This window comes from Gopherus flavomarginatus, chromosome 6 (genome assembly GCF_025201925.1).
Source record: "Gopherus flavomarginatus isolate rGopFla2 chromosome 6, rGopFla2.mat.asm, whole genome shotgun sequence".
Taxonomy (NCBI): Eukaryota; Metazoa; Chordata; order Testudines; family Testudinidae; genus Gopherus; species Gopherus flavomarginatus.
In genome coordinates, this window is record NC_066622.1 from 152,841 (window position 1) to 172,870 (window position 20,030).

A 20,030-nucleotide genomic window follows, 5' to 3' on the forward strand; every position below is an offset into this window, starting at 1 on the left:
AAAAAAATTGGACCTTTTTGGGGGAGAGGTGTATTCGATGGCTAGTCTCCAGCTCCGGGTGTCAAATCAGCACGCCCTGTTGGGGAGATACAGTTTTAATTTGTGGGACTCCCTCAATAAGTTTAAAGACTCCCTTCCTCAGGACCTTGGTCCAGAATTTGTAGTCATCCTGGAGGAGGGCAAGGTGATTGTGAGGGGTTCCCTCCAGATGGCATGGGATGCGGCTGACTTGGCAGTCAGTTGTAGCCTCTGCCATGGCCATGAGGTGCAATTCATGGCTGCACTCCTTCGGCGCTCTCCCGTAGAATCATAGACTATCAGGGTTGGAAGGGACCTCGGGAGGTCATCTAGTCCAACTCCCTGCTCAAAGGAGGACCAATCCTCAACTAAATCATCCCAGCCAGGGCTTTGTCAAACCTGACCTTAAAAACCTCTAAGGAAGGAGATTCCATGCTGACTGTTCCCAGAGATGCAACTGTCCGTTCAGGACCTCTCATTCAAGGGGAATGCTCTCTTCTCAGAGCAGACTACTGCTAGGCTGCATGGCCTGAGGGACACTCAGGCTACGTTATGCTCTCTGGGTCTTCTCACACTCCAAGCTGCTAGGAAGCAGTACCGACCGCTTCCACCGCCCAGATCCTGGGGGCTGCCATGGCAAGGCTCCTATAAGAGAAAGGAGTGGGATAAAGGATTTAAATGCCATCATCCCACTTCATCTTCCTCACCTGCCCAATCTGGTCCTGCATGACACTGGGGCCACGGCAGGCATTTTGATGGTGTGCAAAAGGATGGCACCCCAGTGGAACTTCAGGATCAATCCCCTCATTGTTTTTGAATGGGTTGTGTCTCTTCCTAACTGCATGGGCCCGAGTAACCTTAGACCATTGGTGCTCAACACAATAGCATTGGGCTATACCAGGGGTAGCCAAACTTACTGACCCTCTGAGCTGCATACGACAATCTTCATAAGTTTGAGAGCTGGAGTGTGCATGTTGGAGCTTGAGGCTTCAGCCCCACACGGAGGGGGTGTCTTGGGGTGTTAGCCCTGCGGGAGGTGCCTGCCAGGGTTCAGGGCTTCAGCACGAATGAGGCTGAAGCCCCAAAATCGCCCTATCTGCAGAGGTGTCATGTGGGGAGGCGCATGGGGTCACATACCCAGGCAAAAATGTCTGGAAAGGGTTTGCTGACCCTGCTTGGTCACGTGGTACTGCCAGGCTCCCTCCCTGCATGGCAGCTGCTGGAGCCGGCGAGCTGGGAGCTGTAGCCATGGGGAAAGGCAGCAGAAAACAGCTGGGAACTGAATGGAGAGTTGCTGCTTTTGCTGCTGCCTCTCCCCATGGAGCTAAAGTAGCAGCTTCTCCCTGCAGCTCCCAGCTGTTTACTGCTGCCTCCACGTGGAACTAACACCTGGGAGCTGCAAGGAGGGGCCGAATATGCCTGGGGTGTGATTCAAGCTGTTGGAGGGGCCAAATCTTTAAATTGTGCCCCTCCACTTTCAGCAGGCACCAGTCATCTCTGGCAGAAACCCCTAATCCCTACCACTCCACTGCAAGGCAGAACCCCTCTCCCCACAAAGTCTGGTAAGCAGAGAATAAGGAGGCATGGGGGCTCCGTGAGCCATGCTTCAACTGTAAAAGAGCCGCATGCAGTTCGTGAACCATGGTTTGGCCACTCTGGGCTATACCCTGCAGTTCTCTGCCATTCCCTATCCCTCTTCAGGGACCCTTCTCACAAGCAACTTCTCATTCAGGAGGTGGAAACCCTCCTACGACTGGGCAGTAGAGGAGGTCACTTTCGATATGAGTAGTAAAGAGTTCTATTCCTGATATTTCCTAATCCCGAAGGCTAAAGGAGGCCTCAGACCCATTCTGGACCTGCATTGCCTCAAAAAATACCTCAAGGGGTTGAAGTTTTGCATGGTTTCCCTGCCCTCTGTTATTCCCTCCCTGGATCCAGGAAACTGGTATGCCACCCTCAACCTGAAGAAGGCATATTTTCATATTTCCATTTTCCATGGACACAGATGATTTCTCTGGTGGGCCAATGCCATTTCCAGTTCATGGCACTACCCTTTGGCCTCTTGTCTGCCCCAAGAGTTTTCACAAAGTGCATTGTGCCAGTGGCCAATTACCTGAGGCGTCGCGGAGTGCAGATTTTCCCGTATCTCAATGACTGGCTCATCAAGGGAAGATCACATTCATGGGCCCAGGTGCAAAGAAGCCTCAATCTGATGTGCTCCACTTGTCAGGATCTGGGCCTGCTGATATGTGAGAAGATATCAGCTCTGACCCCCATTTAGCATATAGAGTTCAGAGGGGCAGTCCTCGGCTCTATGCAAGTTAGAGCTTTCCTGCCAGAGCATGGCTTCATCTCAGATCCCTGCATGTATGGCTAACATTGGTCTACATTCCCAACAGACACAATGTGGACCAGGTGGTGATGGTACCGGACCACATCCAGTCATCCCTGGAATGATGGACAGACCCCAGCTCGGTATTGGAAGGCGTTTATTTTGTGGCCTTATTCCCTTCAGTGAATCTGGTCTCTGATGCCTTGGACCTGGGTTGGGGAGTCCACCTTGGCAGCCTTGCAGGAATATCGCTCTCTCCTCATAAACATCGGAGAGCTCATGGCAATATGCTTGACCTGCCAGGTATACCTACCCAACCTGACAGGCAAAGTGGTTCAAATCCTAACAGACAGTACTGCCAGGATGTTCTATATTAACAAGCAAGGTGGTGCCCACTCATCACCCTTTTGCCAAGAAGCTCTCTGGTAATGGAACATCTGTGTGGAGCATGCCGTCCTCTTGGTGGCCTTGCACTTCCCGGGGGCCAGGAACGGGCTGGAAGATTGCTTCAGCAGGACCTTTTCATCTCACCATGAATGGTTGCTTCTCTAGTAAGAGGAGGCCTTGAGATATAAACCCTGGTATCAGAGGCCTGGTATGAGGCCTAAGGCCTGAACTAAAGTAATGGACAAGACTTTGCTAACATAAAGCAAAGTTAAGCTGTGAGCCAGAGGCAGGCCCTGCTCACAGAAGCTAGCAAGGAAAGGACTGATGCTGCAAAAAGAGACATACCTAAAAGGTATTGGACACCAGATATCAGAACATTCGCATACTTGTACAGTCCACACAGATAACAAGGAACAAGCTGACCCATCCTAAAGACAGGGTCAAAAGGGTAATATGATGGATAGAGTTGTTTTGTTTGAACCAACATGTACAAGGTGAGAGGCGGCACCTTACTACGTAGAGCGGTTGTACCTTGATATGTCAGGAGTGATGTGTGACTTGTTTATACCTGTGTATAAGAATGCATTCCTGGGGTGGTGTCTCTATCCGGCCTAGGGCGCAGTGGAAAGCCCTGCCACTGACTGATCTGAGTCCATTGTCAGGGAGCACATAAGTACTAGCTAGCAGCACTTTAGCAGCACTTTGGACTTCTGGGCCAGGGAGCTGGAGACTGTGTCCCTCTTCGACAATAAACCTGGCCTGGGTGCCTTTGTACCTTACTAGAGTCTGTGGTCACTGGGGGTTCTCTCAAGGTCTTCTGTGTCAGCGATCTGCGCAGAACCGGGGCAGCACACAGAGGGAACATGCACGCGGCCGATTGATATCAACATTGAACAGAGCAGAGCACCACTCTGGTAGCGTCTGACGACAGCTTCACCTGCAAGTAGTCAGCGTAGTCTTCCAGAAGTGGGGGACTCCCCAGAGGAGCTTGTTCGCCTCCAGACAGAACAAGAAGTGCCATAATTTCCACTTGATTCACGTACTCGCCAGAGGCTCCCTATCCGACACCTTCTTGCTCCCATGGTCAGGGGCACTACTGTACACCTTCCTGCCAATATCACTGGTGCACAGAGTCCTTGTGATGATCAAACAGGACAAGGTGATAGCTCTGACATGGCCCTGCCAACACTGGTTCGGAATGCTACTGAAGCTCTCAATAGTGGCACTGCTGGAACTACCACTCTAGCTGGACTTACTTTACCAGAGCCACGACCAACTACTGAACCCAAACCTAGCGGCCTTGCACCTGACAGTGTGATTTCTGCATGGCTGAATGCAGAAGAGCAGGCATGCTCAGCCCAAGTTCAGAGTGTCCTGATGGGAGCAGAAAGCCCTCCACCAAGGCAATCTACCTAGCTAAGTGGAAGCTCTTTGTGTGTTCGGCACTGGACCGGGATCTTTCACCTCATCAGGCCTCCCTTCAGTCGATTCTGGACTACTTTTTGCACCTCAAGCACCAAGGCCTGTCCTTATAGTGAGTTAAAGTCCACTTGGTGGCCATTTCAGCCTTATACTCGCCGATCCAGGGCAGGTCATTTTTTCCCCAGGACATGATGGTCAAGTTTCTGAAAGGTCTGGAGTGACTTTACCCTCAAGTTTGTGGCCTTATCCCACCTTGGGATCTGAACCTTGTGCTCCAAGACTCACAGGGCCACCCCTGGAGCCATTGGCTTTTTGTGTCTTCTTGTTCCTCTCATGGAAGGTGTCCTTTCCTGGTGGCAATTGTCGGCCCAGAGCGCTCACATCAGAACTGCCCTACATGGTGCTCTTTGAGGACAAAGTTTGACTGTGACCGCACCCAACTTTTTTGCCTAAGGTGATGTTGCAGATTCAAACTAATCAGGACATATTTCTGCCGGTCTTCTTCCCAAAACCTCATAGGTCTAACGAGAATTGCTGGTTGCACACTCTGGATGTCAAAAAAGCACCTGGCCTTTTACATTGAAAGAACCAAACCATTCTGTAAGTTAACGCAACTTTTCATCGCAGTAGCGGACAGAATGAAAGGTCTGCCTGTTTCTGCTCAAAGAATTTCCTCTTGGATATCTGCCTGCATTAGGTTTTGTTATGAACAGGTTGAGGGTGCCACCGCTGTCGATTGTAACCGCCCATTTCATCAGAATGCAGGCCTCGTCAGCAGCCTTCCTGGCTCAGGTGCCGATTCAAGATATCTATGGAGCCACTATCTGGTCATCTATCCATACCTTTACATCCCACTATGCCATCACCCAGCAGGCCAGAGACGACACCAGCTTTGGTAGAGCTGTATTGCAAACAGTGAAATCATAAGTCCGAGCCCACCTCCGGGAATACTACTTGAGAATCACATAGCATGGAATTGACATGAGCCAAGCACTTGAAGAAGAAAAGGCAGTTACCTACCTTTCGTAACTGATGCTATTTAAGATGTGTTGCTCATATCCATTCCATGACCTGTCCTGCTGGCCCTCTGTTGGAGTTGCCGACAAGAAGGAACTGAGAGAGTGTGGGGCCCTGGCACCTCATATACTGGCGTATTAGTGCGGGACTCCAGAGAGTGCCAGAGCCGGCCCTGTGGATACCACTAAGGCAAAAAATTCCAGCAATGGTGCATGTAGACGCGCACACACACCTACCATGGAATGGACATGAGCAACACATCTTGAGGAATAACAGTTATGAAAGGTAGGTAACATCTTTCCTACAGAATTATCTCAATCTCATGGAAAATTGGGCTTGTTTGAACACCACGCATTTAATAGAGCTAAATGCAAGATTATATAGGAACCAAGAATGGGGGCTAAGATGTGGGACTGTATTTTGGACAGCAGTGACTCAGAAAAGGTTTCTGGGATCATAGTGAGCAAGCGACTGAACATAATGTGAATCCACAGTGCAATGCAACGGCTAAGAAAGCAAATGTGATCTTTGGATATATAAGCAGGGGAATATCGAGTAGAGGTAGGGGAGATGTTGTCACTGTTTACAGCATTAGTGAAATATTAGGCCCAAATCCACAAAGGTATTTCAAAGGAAGTTAGAAGCCTAAATACCTTAGTGCATCTGGGCCTTACTGACTACCATGGGGCAGGCTGGTCTGTTAGAATATGTCTACGTAGCCTCTGGAAGCAAGTTTTAGGCTGGAGCACTCCTCTCCCTAGGTGTCAGCCCGAACTGCAAGTGCAACAGCTTTTCTTAGAATGCAGACACAAGCCCCACTAACCTGAGTGTTCACCCAGTGAGGCTCAATGCTGCAGGCTGTGTAGACATACCTGTAAGGGGAATCAGGCCCCCACCTCACCTGTGACAGTCAGTTATCCTCCCAGCTGATCTTGATTGGCTATGAATCAGATGCTCTTGTTTAATTATTAGGGCTAGTTGGGAAGGGGTCTTGGGAAACCTACAAAGGGTAAGAGCTCTCAGTCTGAGGTTGTTGCAGAATTGCAGTTGAGTCTTCTGGTAGGTCTTGGAGAAGGGTAAATCCCAGACAGAGACTGGAGGAAAACTGATGCTTGGCTACTTTGACTCCACCTGGGAGAAAGGGGACTCCCAGAGGGGAAGAATCCAGCTACCCTACAAAGCACTGATTCACAGAGTGAGAACTGAGCCCAAAAGGTGCCAGAGACCCTCTTGTTTATGTTGGCTGTGGGACTATTGTCTTGTCTTAGCAGCACTTTCCAGGTGGTGCCTGGAGAGTTTCCCCGAGGTGGGAGGGAACTGAAGCAGGGTTAATAGTGCCCCAGTAAGCACAAGGGCACTGTGGAAGCTGACCCTGCCATGTATGTTCAGTTCTGGTGTCCACGCTTTAAAAAACGGTATTGACAACTTGGAAAGGGGTCAGAGAAGAACGAGAATGATCTGAAGTCAAGAAATCATGCCCAATAATGAGAGACTATTCAGTTTATCCAAAAGGAAGGTCAAGAGTTTACTTACTCAGTCTATAAATACCTACATTGGGAGAAAAATTCTGATAGCAGAGAGCTCTTTAATCTGACAGTGATAACCAAACCTTTTCATGCTGCGACCACCTTTTGTGTTCATCTCTGTTAATGCAAGTCCCCGGTTCCTAGTATTCAGATTGGCTTTGCACAATCATAGAAGCGTAGGCCTGGAAGGGCCCTCAATAGGTCATCTGGTCCAGTCTCCTGCACTCAAGGCATGACTAAGTAATAACAAACCATTCCTGACAGATGTTTGTCTAACTCGTTGTTAAAAACTTCCATGACAGAGATTCCACGGCCTCCCTAGGCAATTTGCTCCAGTGCTTAACCACCCTGACAGAGTTTTTTTCCTAATGTCCAACCTAAACCTTCCTTGCTGGAATTTAAGCCCATTGCTTCTTGTCCTAGCCTCAGAGGTTAAGGAGAATAGGAGAACAATTTTTCACTCTCCTTGTAACCAACTTTTATGTACTTGAAAATTATCATGTCTCCCCTCAGTCTTCTCTTCTCCAGACTACACAAATCCAGTTTTTTCAATATTCCCTCATAGGTCATGTTTTTTTAGACCTTTAATCATTTTTGTTGCTGTCCTTTGAACTTTCTCCAATTTGTCCACATTTTTCCTGAAATGTGGCACCCAGAAGTGGACACAGTACTCTGGTCGAGGCTTTATCAGTATGGAGTAGAGTGGAAGAATTACTTATGTATTGCTTACAACACTCCATGCAGCAAGCATTCTCTACCCAGTGATTTTTGCCTATCACTCATTGTGTAAATAGCTCTTAGATAAGTAGTTGTTATTGTTCTCTTGATAGTTAGCTTAACAGTGACTGTAGATAAGTTAGAAAGTCCCCTGAGGGACTTACCCCAGAGACAGGCCATGCCCTAGGCTCCGGGCTTCAAGCCTTGTGACCTCTGCAAAAGGCCTATGTTGGTCAGAGACCCACATCAAAGCTGCTTGAAGTGTTTGGGAGAAACCCATGTTAGTGACAAGTGTCGCATCTGAAGAAGCTTCAAGCCAAGAACTAAAAAGGAGTGGGACATAAGACTAAGAGCGCTCCTCACGGAGTCTGCACTCGCGCTGGTCTTCGAGCTGCTGAGATCAGACTCTGCACCAATGCAAAGTGTGCTGCTGGCACCAGTCTCTGCCTGGCACCAATCCCTGTCAAGAAGCAGAGGAAGCACACAGGGAGAGGGTGCTCCCCAATGTCCCATATGAGGAGAAATCCAGAAAGGAGCATAGGCCTACGCATGGCAGTCATCTTTTGTGGAGGTCAGCCAGGCTATCCAGCCCCCCCAGGGACCCACCAGCCACTCCAAGTAGTGGCAGAGGTCCCTGGCACCTGGAGGTTCCATCCACGCCAGAGGTTTTCCAGGCTGCTGAAGACATGTCTTGGCCGGTGCCACCGATGCCCTGTCAAGATGTCATCTTCTCGAGAGTGAAGCTGGCACTAGGGCCTGCACAACGTTCCCCATCCATGAAGCATCACTCCCTGGCACTGCGGCAGTTGGCATCGAAGCAGTGATCCCTGGGGACAAGCTTTCAGCTCTCCCCCACTGACCAGAGCTCCAGGCACCATTTGCCTGTCTCTGCATTCGTCCCCTGAGGCATAGCATTGCTCGCCGGACAATTGGCGCAGAACAGAACCATGCCACCGATTGCTGGAGCATGGTTGTCATTCCTTGGGGCAACGGTGATCACCGGAGCCACAACATTGGTCCCTGGAACCACGCGGCTGGGCCCCAGATCAGAGACACCGATTGCCGGACTTGTGGCACTGATCCCTGGGGTCGAGATGGTGCTCTCTGCTTTCCTATTCTCATTCGCTGGAGTCCCGGTACTGATCCCAAAGCTCCAGGTGGTCGATTGCCAGATTACTGTTGCTGATCCGCCGAGCTCCACTGCCAGTCCCGGGACAGACGGCACTGAGACCCTGAACCTCGGCACCTCTCCTCCAGTGGCAAGCACTTGGATGGCAGAGCTGTAAGGGATTTGGACACAGCGTTGGCACCATCATGGGCTCTGTGACTCTACATCCCATATTCTTCATGGAAATATTGTTATAATATTATAGCATAACTATGATGTATTTTATACAAGATGGGTCATGTGAGATATCATTGGAAAGGTTATGATTTACTGAATATGCATATCCTATTTGTACGCATGTATCATTTCTGTATTTGACGTTAGAAGTATTGACTATGTATCAATTACAAGTGGGTTTGCACCTGGGGAACTGCCCACCAGGTAGAATGCAATTAGTCTGGGTGGACCGTCAGGGGGAACAATAGGTCTTTGAAGATGCTAATCTCCCACCTCCCTGAGAAGTTTTCTGGGGTGCTACAAACAACTTTTGACTCATGGCTACTTTGACACTGCAGGGTCATGTGATTATGTCACCTGGTAGAGAACTCCATGGTAGAATACCAGTATTTTTCCATGGGGGGGGCAGGAGGGCAGACCACACTGGAAAACAAAGGGTTCCTGCCATATGTAGAACCCACTTAAGGCTAGGGAGTGACTTGATCAGTGTTTGTTCTTCACTGAATCCCCATCCAGGATGATGCTGGAAATGTCTAAGAAACAAAGGAAAAAAGTGGGGGAGAAGAGCTGAGCCCAGGCTGGAAAAGGTGTCTGACTTGTGAAAGAAATGCCTAAAACAACATTTAGGGTGAGAAATTACTACTTGTAACCAGTTTAAGCTTAGTTTGCATGTTTGTTTTATTCAGTAATCTGCTTTGATCTGTTTGCTGTCCCTTATAATCACTTAAAATCTCTCTTGTGTAGTTAATGAACTTATTTTTGTTTTCTCTAAAACTAGTTTGTGGAATTCATAACTGGGGGCAAAAAGCTGTGCATCTCTTCCTCCACACGGAGGAAGGGGGAGAATTTCATGAGCTTACACTGTACAGTTCTCTGTGCAGCACAAGACAATACTGTTTTGGGTTTGCATCCCAAAGGGGGTGTGCACTTAAGTGCTGCTTGAGGACCTGGCTCGGCAGGACAGTGTAAGGGACTCCAGGCTGGTGGAATTGGCAGGCTCAGTGGTACCCCCAATAATCACATAAACCCAACTGCAGTTAACATGCACAATTCCTTGCATAATTCATCTAATAATCACATGACAGCTATGGGCACTATATTCTATACATGCACATAATTCTAGGGATGAAGTGGAACCAGTTCACAGACATAAATTATCACAACCATCTCCCTGTTTCTGAGAGGTCCAGACCTCTCAGATCTGCTGTCTCGCTGTATGCTGTTCCAGGGAAAGTCTTCTCATCAGCCAGTACCTTCTCAAATCACTGCTTCAAGTATTCATTTTCAAGCCCTTTCACTGGAGAATATCTTTAAACCTCTCACCCCCTGGAAAGCAAGAAGAAAAAATGCTTCGGACTTTAGAGATTATGGCTCAGGGCTATGCAACGTTCCAGGGCTCTGCCCTGAGCAAAATGTCAAACACATTAAGTGGAGAGGGCTGATTTCCATTTTTAATAATGATCTACATGATAGGCAGAATATTTAGGACTGTATATGGTAACCTCCCTGTCACAGTTATGAGACTAGCTGCACCTCTGTCCCTTTTCTGGTCTCTCAATTTTCCCACCACTGGTGTTCGGCCACTCCCCGTTTGTGCGTTCATTTACACCAGTTCCACGTTCCATGTGCTGAAACTGAAGTTTATACTGAATTTTTGACATCGTTAGCCTTTAGAGTTAACAGTTGATTAACATAGTGTTTTGCAGTGGAACTCACACATCTGTGAGCCACAGTTTCGGGCTCTTCGCAGAGTCAGGAAAACAACACTGTCTCACTTTATACTCAGTATATATTTGGAAGGTTTGCTTCACAACGAGGAGGAATAGAACCTTTTTTTTCTTTTTCTTTTTTTTTTGTAATGTAAAATTTCAATTCTGCAGAATCTGAATATTCCATATAACCAACAGACAGATGGACATGCCTCAGGACTAACAGCTTGTGTGTTTCAATTGTATTACTGTTAGATGCCCCAACTCATTATCTATCAGTCAGTCTTGTGTCTCAGGAACTTTTGTAGTGACAAGGGGATTTTTGCTGGGGAGATGTAATTGGAGAGTTGGGGGTTAAAAGGAAGAGCAATGGGCACTTATGGACACAGGAAGATTAGAAAGGCCCGAAGGTTACAAAGGCCAGCAGGCCCTCCAGTGCCTGCAGGACCTTCCAGCATCACAGGAAATTAATCATGTTAGATATACTGACTTAATTTTTTTCAGAGTGGTATCTGTGTTAGTCTGTACCAGCAAAAACAACGAGGAGTTCTTGTGGCACCTTAGAGACTAACACATTTATCTGGGCATAAGCTTTTGTGGGCTAAAACCCGATGAAGTGGGTTTTAGCCCACAAAAGCTTATGCCCAAATAAATGTGTTAGTCTGTAAGGTGCCACAAAGGCTCTTAGTTGGTTTTGACTTAATTTTCTTAACGTTGATGTATAAATGTCATAATTTCCTCCCCTGCTTTGGCTGCTTTAGGAGTCTGATATTATGACATTGACATTATGTAAAAGTTCCGTAACAACTTGCTTACCCACTTCATCAGACATGCATCTGATGAAGTGGGTATTCACCCACGAAAGCTCATGCTCCAAAACGTCTGTTAGTCTATAAGGGGCCACAGGATTCTTTGCTGCTTGAACTTGCTTATTGACTTTAAGAAATACCTATCAACAGATATAAATGTTTCTCCATGACAGACACTTCAATAAAATCCTTCAATCCACTCCTTCTCCATATACTAGAGGGAGAACCTGAGGTGAGTCCAGTGTTGTTTGAGATTCCTACCGAAGCAGTTTCTGTCAGAAGTGTTGGGAGCAGCGAATTCTAAATATCCATTATCCACTGAGAATAAAAGCCCCTCTGTGTGTGTGTAACCTAAATGTAACCAGTGCTGGTGTGATGTGAATCAGTGTATGTGTGCATTGAGGGCAGCGTGCCAGTACTTCGTGTCTGTGTGTGTCCTGGCAATGCTGTCTACTTACCTACAACAAGCACATGGAGTGTTTTCAGAGCTTCATAAAGTCGTGTAATAGTGGATAGTACCTGTAACACCGTACACCCACAGAGTATCACAGACCATCTCTTTGTGGCAGGGCAGTAATATCTCCATTTTACAGGGGTAATAGCAGAAAGGTTATATGATTTGCCAAGTCAGTGGCATAGCCAAAATTAGAACCTGGCTTTTCCAGTTGTTACAATTACTATTATTATCTGTACTCTGTTGGTGTGCTGGGTGCTATATCAAACCCAGAGGGGAAACAGTCCCTGTGCCAAGGAGTTTACTATCTAAAGTAGATACATCTCAGTTGAATCTCACCGTTCATCAAGTGGTGATCTTCCCTCACAGCATTGCAGACTTGTTTCTTGCTGTAACGATCCTTGACGAACAGCATCATTTTGAGCTCAGCACAAAGATTAAACGGAGTCAGATTGGAGGTGGGGAGGGAAAAGTGTCAATATTCTTCCAAGTTCTACCCACAAATTGAGCTCCGCCCATGTGAGTTGTCAAAATGAGACACTGCTCATGGTAGATTGTAAGAACAGTCAAAATACGATGACGTGTGCTTTCTGAGGGTCAATGGGCACCTGAGCTTCAATATACTCATGGCTTCAGTGAGGCTTCAGTATACCCAGAGCTTTTGCTAAGCTACGTGGGCTTGGCTACTCTGTTGGGGGAAAAGAAAATCTGGTGGCATCCAGCGTGCACCACCCTGTGTGGCACCAAAATGAGATGCTACTGGCAGCAGTTTTTTGCATGAGGAATGAAATCATTAATAAGCTTGACTAGGCAGCTGAGTTTACACTCTGATGAAATGAAGGGGCAGTTCACACCTCTCAGCCTAGGTGCTGGAACTAGGGATGCAGGGGGTGCTTCTGCCCCACTGCCTTGAAGTGGTTTCCATCATATACAGGGTTTACAGTTTGTTTCAATGGCTCTCAGCACCCCCAATATACAAATTGTTCCAGCACCCCTGCCTCTCAGAGCTATTGCTCCAGACTCTGCATCAATTACCCATTTGGCTCACAGTTGTGAGATTTTCTTTGCAACTGTAACAGTTGAAGGGTTTGTTTGTTTTTAATGAAAACTGGGGTTTTGGAAAGCAATTCCATGCTTTCCAAGAGGTGCCAGGATAGAATGTGGAGCTTGCTGGTTGTTTCCAACAGGTGATGAGAAGTGATAACTTTCCATGAAGAAAGAGCTGTGGCCTTTCCAGAGAGTGACTAGCCTATGGATTCTGAAGAGATAAACTGTTCCTCTGAAGGAGGCTCGATCTTGCCCTTTTTCATAGTAATCTCCTATCTGCCCATTTCTGGCTGTTGCTCTTTAAGACTGACTGACTTTTTTAAAAATTACCTTTCAAGACTGGGTGGAAGTGCCTGCAGAGAACAAATTGAGGGCCTGCAGTGTGTCCCAAAATAACAGCTCTGTATTTCCACGCTGGCTTAGATGCTGCCTGGATAAGTCTGTGCAGGAAATAAGGAGAGAGCTGCTGTTACTCAGAGACTCGCAAGGTTAGTGATATAAATGAATTATAATGTGATGTTTTGTCTTTTAGAGAATTTAATACACTAAGACAGGGGTGGGGAATCTATGGCCCACATGCCGGATTTGGCATGCTGCTTCATTTCATCCAGCCCGCAGCAAGTCTTCACGCTGTGGGCTGGAAGCCCCCTTCAGGTAGTTGAAAGCAGCTATCAAATCCCCCATCACTCTTCTCTTCTGCAGACTAAACAAGCCCAGTTCCCTCAGCTTCTCCTCGTAAGTCATGTGCCCCAACCCCCTGATCATTTTTGTTGCCCTCGGCTGGACTCCCTCCAGTTTGTCCACATCCTTTCTGTAGTGGGGGACCCAAAACTGGACACAATACTCCAGATGTGGCTTCACCAGTGCCGAATAGAGGGGAACAATTTTCCCTCAATTTGCTGGCAGTTCTCCTACTGATGCAGCCGTTAGCCTTCTTGGCAACAGGGCACACTGCTGACTCATATCCAGCTGCTCATCCACTCTAATCCCCAGGTTCTTTTCTGCAGAACTGCTGCTTAGCCAGTCGGTCCCCATCCTGTAGCGGTGCATGGAATTCTTCCATCCTAAGTGCAGGACTCTGCTCTTGTCCTTGCTGAACCTTATCAGATTTCTTTTGGCCCAATCCTCCAATTTCTCTAGATCACTCTGGACCCTATCCCTACCCTCCAGTGTACCTACCTTTCCCCCCAGCTTAGTGTCATCTGCGAACTTGCTGAGGGTGCAATCTATCCCGTCGTCCAGATCATTAACAAAGATGTTGAACAAAACTGACCCCAGGACCGACCCCTGGGGCATTCCACTTGATACCGGCTGCCAACTGGACATTGAGCCGTTGATCACTACCTGTTGATCCTGACAGTCTAGCTGGTTTTTTATCCACTCTATAGTCCATATGGGGCCTAGGGGCCTGGTATGCCGTCCCCTTCTGGGAGCAGCCCGGAGCCCGGGCAGGCAGGGAGCCTATCTTAGCCCACTGCGCTGCTAACCGGGAGCCGCCTGAGGTAAGTGCCGCCCAGCCAGAGCTTGCACCTCAAATCCTCTGCCCCAGGTTGGAATGCCCTCATGCACCCTAAGTCCCTCCCAGACCCCAACCCCCAGCCCTGAGCCCACTCCTGCACTCCAAACCCCTTGGCCCCAGCCCGGAGCCCCCTCCTGTACCCCAAACCTTCCCCTGCTGCAGGGGGAAGCCCCAAGCCTCCATGCCCCCCACCCCTTGCAGGGCTGTATGTGGCCCGTGACTGATTTTTTTTCTGTGGGTCAGTGGCACCTGATGGAAAAAAGGTTCCTCACCCCTGCTCTTAAGAAATGAGCTTTGAGTTACTGTCCAGTTCAGTCTCTCCAGAAGGCCTGTGATCATATTCAGGGCTGAATAAAGTAGCTATCTTTCTGAAAAGCAGGTAGGAGCCTTTGTTTCCAAAGGATGCAACGAGAGAGGGGCACAGAGAATCAAACTCAAATACAATGTGATGATCTGGCCTGGGCGGACTGTCCGGTGCCCTCAGACAGACTGGAGGGATCTGTCTCAGTTTTACATTTTGATAACATTTGCCATGACCATTAAATATTATTAGAATAAGATGCATCAGGGATGGGAGGAGTGATCCTAGTAGGGATATTCCAAAGGGCCTCAGAGAAATGAGTGCTGCTGATCTTTGAAGCTTCTCTCTGGGGTTCTACTGGTACAGCTGAGCCAACTATGACCTTTCACACTTAGATGGATCGTTACCATAGCAATGGATGCAGAATAGTGTTAGTCTGTGAATTGGTCAATAAGGGAGAAACCTGGCTTATTTTGTTCCCTTTATTGGGCTAGTGCTGAGGCTCAATATTGATTGCTGCAGCTGTTCTTTAATAGGATATGAATGGAGCTGGAGGAAATGTATGTTTTTGAAACTGGAGTATGTGTAATAGGAACAATGCTGGTTCTTGGGAGCTTATCAGGGTCTGTTTTGTATGAGTCTGAGTAAAAAATCCAGAACAGGAACTATCCTTGTGAGACTTTCCAGTAACATTGATCTGAAATCTGAAATGCTACTATATGGAGTCAAAAATCTGAGGAAGAGAACTTGAATCTGGGATTGGAGGTGTGAGAAGAGAGGGAGGAAGTAGGATTCAAAAAACAATACTATTTCTCTGAACCTTGACTGTTTTGCATGATTCAAATGCAGAACAGTTTGATTCTATAAACTGAGACCCACCTATACTGTACAAAAAAGTTTAAAATATATTTCAGTTCTATGGTGTAGCCAGAAATGAGCTGTTTTTTTTTCTGAACCATGGTGTATTATCATCATGATTTATTGCTCTTGAGTAATATCCATAATGTACTAGGTTCTCTCTAAATGTATGGCTCCTGTCCTGGAGAACTCACAATACACATCCCTGCTAAAGCCTATGTCTGTAGTACAGTCCAGGACCATGGTTAAACAAGGCTCACTTCTGTTTGTATTGCAAGGACATACTGTGTTTTAGCTATTGTGCGGGGTTTCTGAGTTTGAACCAACTCCCTGACGTGCTAGCTTTTCCAGTATAAATAGGATCTTCTGCCAGAGGTGGCATTGTTGGGTCAGAGGATCTATGCTTTGGCCAGATTTCTCTTGAGGAAACATGAATATTGATTCCCTGTTTCTAGGATAACCAGTCCAAGTTCTGGGCCTACAATAAAAATCTTAGTAATGGGAATCTCCACCAACAAATGAAGTCATCTGGTAAAAGTGTCCCAGGAATATCTGTAGTATTCTAGCCTCTCAACAATCTTACGTTACTCTGTGCTTGTCACCTTAACACCCTGCTGCACAAACAAAGCCATTGATGCTTCCATGGGCTTCCTGCTTTTGATATTCTTTAATAATTTTTCATTTGTTGTTATATCTCTGGTTATTTGGTCTGTAGATTTAGCCACTGTTCTCTTCATCCACCTCTTCTCATAATAAAAGTACAATGTTGAAGAACTGATTTGTGTAAACCTTCACTCCTAGCTCCAAAGGGTAACAGCTTTCTCTCTCTTGCAGAATGTTTACCATGTCTCTGGGAACTTTCCTTCTTCCTGCTGTCTGTTTCCTGGGGGCAGTGATTCCAAGGGGACTGCAGTATGTCACCTTTTCACACAACAGCACAAAATTCCTTCACCTGACTATAGACTCTGAGTCTGGGACCCTTTATCTGGGGGCCACCAACTTTCTTTTCCAATTGACATCAGACCTGATGATGGAGAGCGCAGTTCAAACTGGGCCCGTTTTGGACAGCAAAGATTGTCTCCCCCCTGTCTCAAAGCTGGAATGTCCCCAAGCACACAACACTGACAATTACAACAAGCTGTTACTGGTGAACTCTGTGCAGGAGGAGCTCATTGTGTGTGGCAGTGTGCACCAGGGGATTTGTGAAAAAAGAAGCCTCAGATCCATTGACCACGTTCTCTTCCGACCAGAGAGCCCTGGAGACACACAGTATGTGGCTGCAAATGACCCAAATATCACTACTGTGGGACTAGTAGGCCACTCAAAAGATGATGTGCCCCTGCTGTTTGTGGGACGAGGGTATACCAGCAGAGGGGTTGGAGGGGGTATCCCTCCTGTTACCACCCGAAATCTCAGGGCCCATGGAGGGGACATGCAAGAGGCAGACTCTCACTCCATCTTCTCCTATGAAGAAACAGCTAAGTTGGCAGTGGGTCGGCTCTCCGAGTATAACCACCATTTCATCAAATCCTTTACCCACCGCTCCAGCGTTTACTTCCTGTTTTATCGCCGGGATCTGAAGTCCCAGTCGCGAGAGTACAAGACCTACATCTCACGAATCTGTCTGGATGACTCTCACTATTACTCCTATGTGGAATTACCACTACTCTGTAGGAGCAAAGAGAAAACATACAGCCTACTGCAGGCTGCTTATGTCACCCAACCAGGCAGTGATCTGAGAAGAGGGAGATTCAGCACCCAAGGAGAAGTGCTGTTCACTACCTTTTCTGCCTGGCAGGCTTCGTCTGGCAAACTGAGCGAGGAGTCTGCACTCTGTGTCTATTCAATGGAGGAAGTGGACCAACTAACCACTCAGACCAGGGATGTTTGTTATACGAAGGATGGGAAATCAGAGAATGGGTTAGAAGTGGCATATATTGAATACGATGTCAGTTCCAACTGTGTCCAGCTGCCAGCGGTAAGTGGCTGTCCTGAGCCTGATTATTGTTTACACTGTGTCTGTTTTACATTGCTCTGACAGTGTAAATAGACCTAAAAATGAGTGTAACTGACTTTGCACCCTTTTCAAGGCTTCTTTACAGTGGCAGAATGGTGTAAAGGTGCCTTCCTGTAAAGGAGAATCAGCTCGGATGTGTTTGCATGTGTGGGTAGTGGTGGTGGGTCTGTAGGTGGGTCTGTAGTGGCTCTCTAATGCCATGCGGCGCTGTCTTGCAATTCCAGTGTAAACTCCATTTTCCAGGGATTTATAATTAAATACGTTATGGGCTGAGTGCCATCCCCAGCTGTGGGTCTGTAGGAGCTAGTATCTTAAAGGACTCTGAAAGAACAGTGTATAGCTCCCATGCTACTGTTAGAATATGATGTGGGAACAACTGATACTTTCCTTTCAAACTCAACCTCTCCTATCTTTCTACCATCCCTTGTTGATGCCTCTGTTCTTTCACTCCCTCAGCAGGTTTACCAGCAGAGAGAACTGAAAGAAATGGGTCACATCCTGCCATGTGGGATGCATACGAAGGGGCCAGCTTCCAGGATTGGATTCAACCTGTGGAAACATTGATTCTTGAAACCCCTAGTTGCAGTGTGTTGAATTGTAGTTTTTAATGATTTTGCTGAATCTGTTCCATAGGTTGGGGTGTAGTTAAGTGCCTGCCCCCTTGGATCCCAGACGGATGTGAAGAACACAATATACATTATAGAGGTTTCATGTTAAAGAGAACAGGAGCAAAGAGATAATTTAAACAAAAGCAAGTCTCTTTGGCAGCAATTCTTTCTTTCCCCATAAATCACTAGTCCTGGAAGATTTTGTGTTTGAAGAATAGTTGTCCCCACAACCTAGCTCCTCTTTCTTTTGGAAAGTGCATAATCCTCTTTACGGGCATCACTTACATTTCTATGACAACAGAAGGATGGGACATATTCGCTGCAGGAAAATGGAGTATGAGTTGATAGTATGAAATAGCTTGAAAACCCTGATTCAAATAGTATCAGAGGGGTAGCCGTGTTAGTCTGGATATGTAAAAGCAGCAAAGAATCCTGTGGCACCTTATAGACTAACAGACGTTTTGGAGCATGAGCTTTTGTGGGTGCATCCAACGAAGTGGGTGTTCACCCACGAAAGCTCATGCTCCAAAACATCTGTTAGTCTATAAGGTGCCACAGGATTCTTTGCTGATTCAAATAGGTATACTAACTGTTTTTGTTTGTACTGTGATGTCATCAGCACTTAGAAGCTAAATAGGAGTTGACCTGCTCTGTTCTTGGAAGGGGAACTGCTAAGGAAAACCTAAATAGTGCAGGAAGTGGTGTTGGGTCTCCCTGCTGAGACACTACTGGATTCAGTGCTCCAGCATGGCGCTGGAGATTACTTCTTTTTAAATCTGAGGACTAAAATCTGAGGCCTTGGCCACTTGTGGTTACTGAAATCCCCATGCCAGTTTTCAGTAGAGTAGGTTGTTAATCTAGTGACTTCCTTTAAAGAATAGTACATAGTATGCAGTCATCTTCTAAGTGTTGTTTTACAAAGCATGCAAGAGGTACTGCAGGCTTTAGGTCTCAGGAATAATGTTTATGTGGTCCAAAAGCACTTTTGAGAGTGTACCATTTCTGCTGTATTTGTAGCAGAGTTTAGAAGGCTGGCAGGAGAGCCTAGGAGTGAAGGGAGAGGCTCAGAGCAGAGGGGGTCTGAAATGAGGAAGAATATTTGTGAGCTGAGAAGTAGGGAACCCTGTAGACTTCATGTAGAGATTCTTTGATAGAGTAACAAGCCTTGTGGATGGGGGAAGCAGTAGACATGGTATATCTTGATTTTAAAAAAGCTTTTATACTGTCCCATGTGACCTTCTCATAAACAAACTAGAGAAATGCAACCTACATGCAGCTACTATAAGGTGGGTGCAAAACTGGTTGGAAAACCATTCCTAGAGAGTCGTCGTTAGTGGTTCAGGGTCATGCTGGAAAGGCATAATGAGTGGGATCTCGCAGGGATCAGATATGGGTCTGGTTCTGTTCAATATCTTCATCAGTGATTTAGATAATGACATAGAGAGTACACTTATAAAGTTTATGGATGATGCCAAGCTGGGAGGGGTTGCAAGTGCTTTGGAGGATAGGATTAAAATTCAAAATGATCGGGACAAACTGGAGAAGTGGTCTGAAGTAAATAGGATGAAATTCAGAGTACTCAATTTAGGAAGGAACAATCAAGTGCACACATACAAAATGGGAACTGACTGTGTAGGAAGGAGTACTGTGGAAAGGGATCTGGGGGTCATAGTGGATCACAAGCTAAATATGAGTCAACAGTGTAACACTTTAAAAAAAGTCATCATTCTGGGATGTATAAGCAAGAGTGTTGTAAGCAAGACATGAGAAGTAATTCTTTTGCTCTAGTCCACTCTGATTAGGCCTCAACTGGAGTATTATGTCTAGTTCTGGGTGCCACATTTCAGGAAAGATGTGAACAAATTGGACAGAGTCCAGAGAAGAGCAGCAAAAATGATTAAATGTCTAGAAAACATGATCTGTGAGGGAAGATTGGAAAAATTG

The 20,030-nt window shown here is 46.7% G+C and overlaps 1 protein-coding gene across 13 annotated transcripts in view; it reads left to right on the forward strand.

The window, feature by feature from the left end:
- The window catches only part of PLXNB1 (plexin B1), a 244,001-nt gene that overhangs the window by 79,247 nt on the left and 144,724 nt on the right, over positions 1–20,030 (forward strand). For 8 of the 13 annotated variants that reach the window (XM_050959798.1, XM_050959796.1, XM_050959797.1 and 5 more), the window contains one exon: positions 16,296–17,439. The exons of 2 other annotated variants lie outside the window; for them this stretch is intronic. In XM_050959798.1, coding sequence (XP_050815755.1) covers positions 16,297–17,439 — 1,143 coding nt within the window. In that variant the 5' untranslated portion in view covers position 16,296. Of the gene's footprint in view, positions 1–9,280; positions 9,393–13,206; positions 13,272–16,295; positions 17,440–20,030 lie in introns of all 13 variants that reach the window. 3 more of the 13 variants (XM_050959792.1, XM_050959793.1, XM_050959794.1) reach the window with 3 other exon arrangements.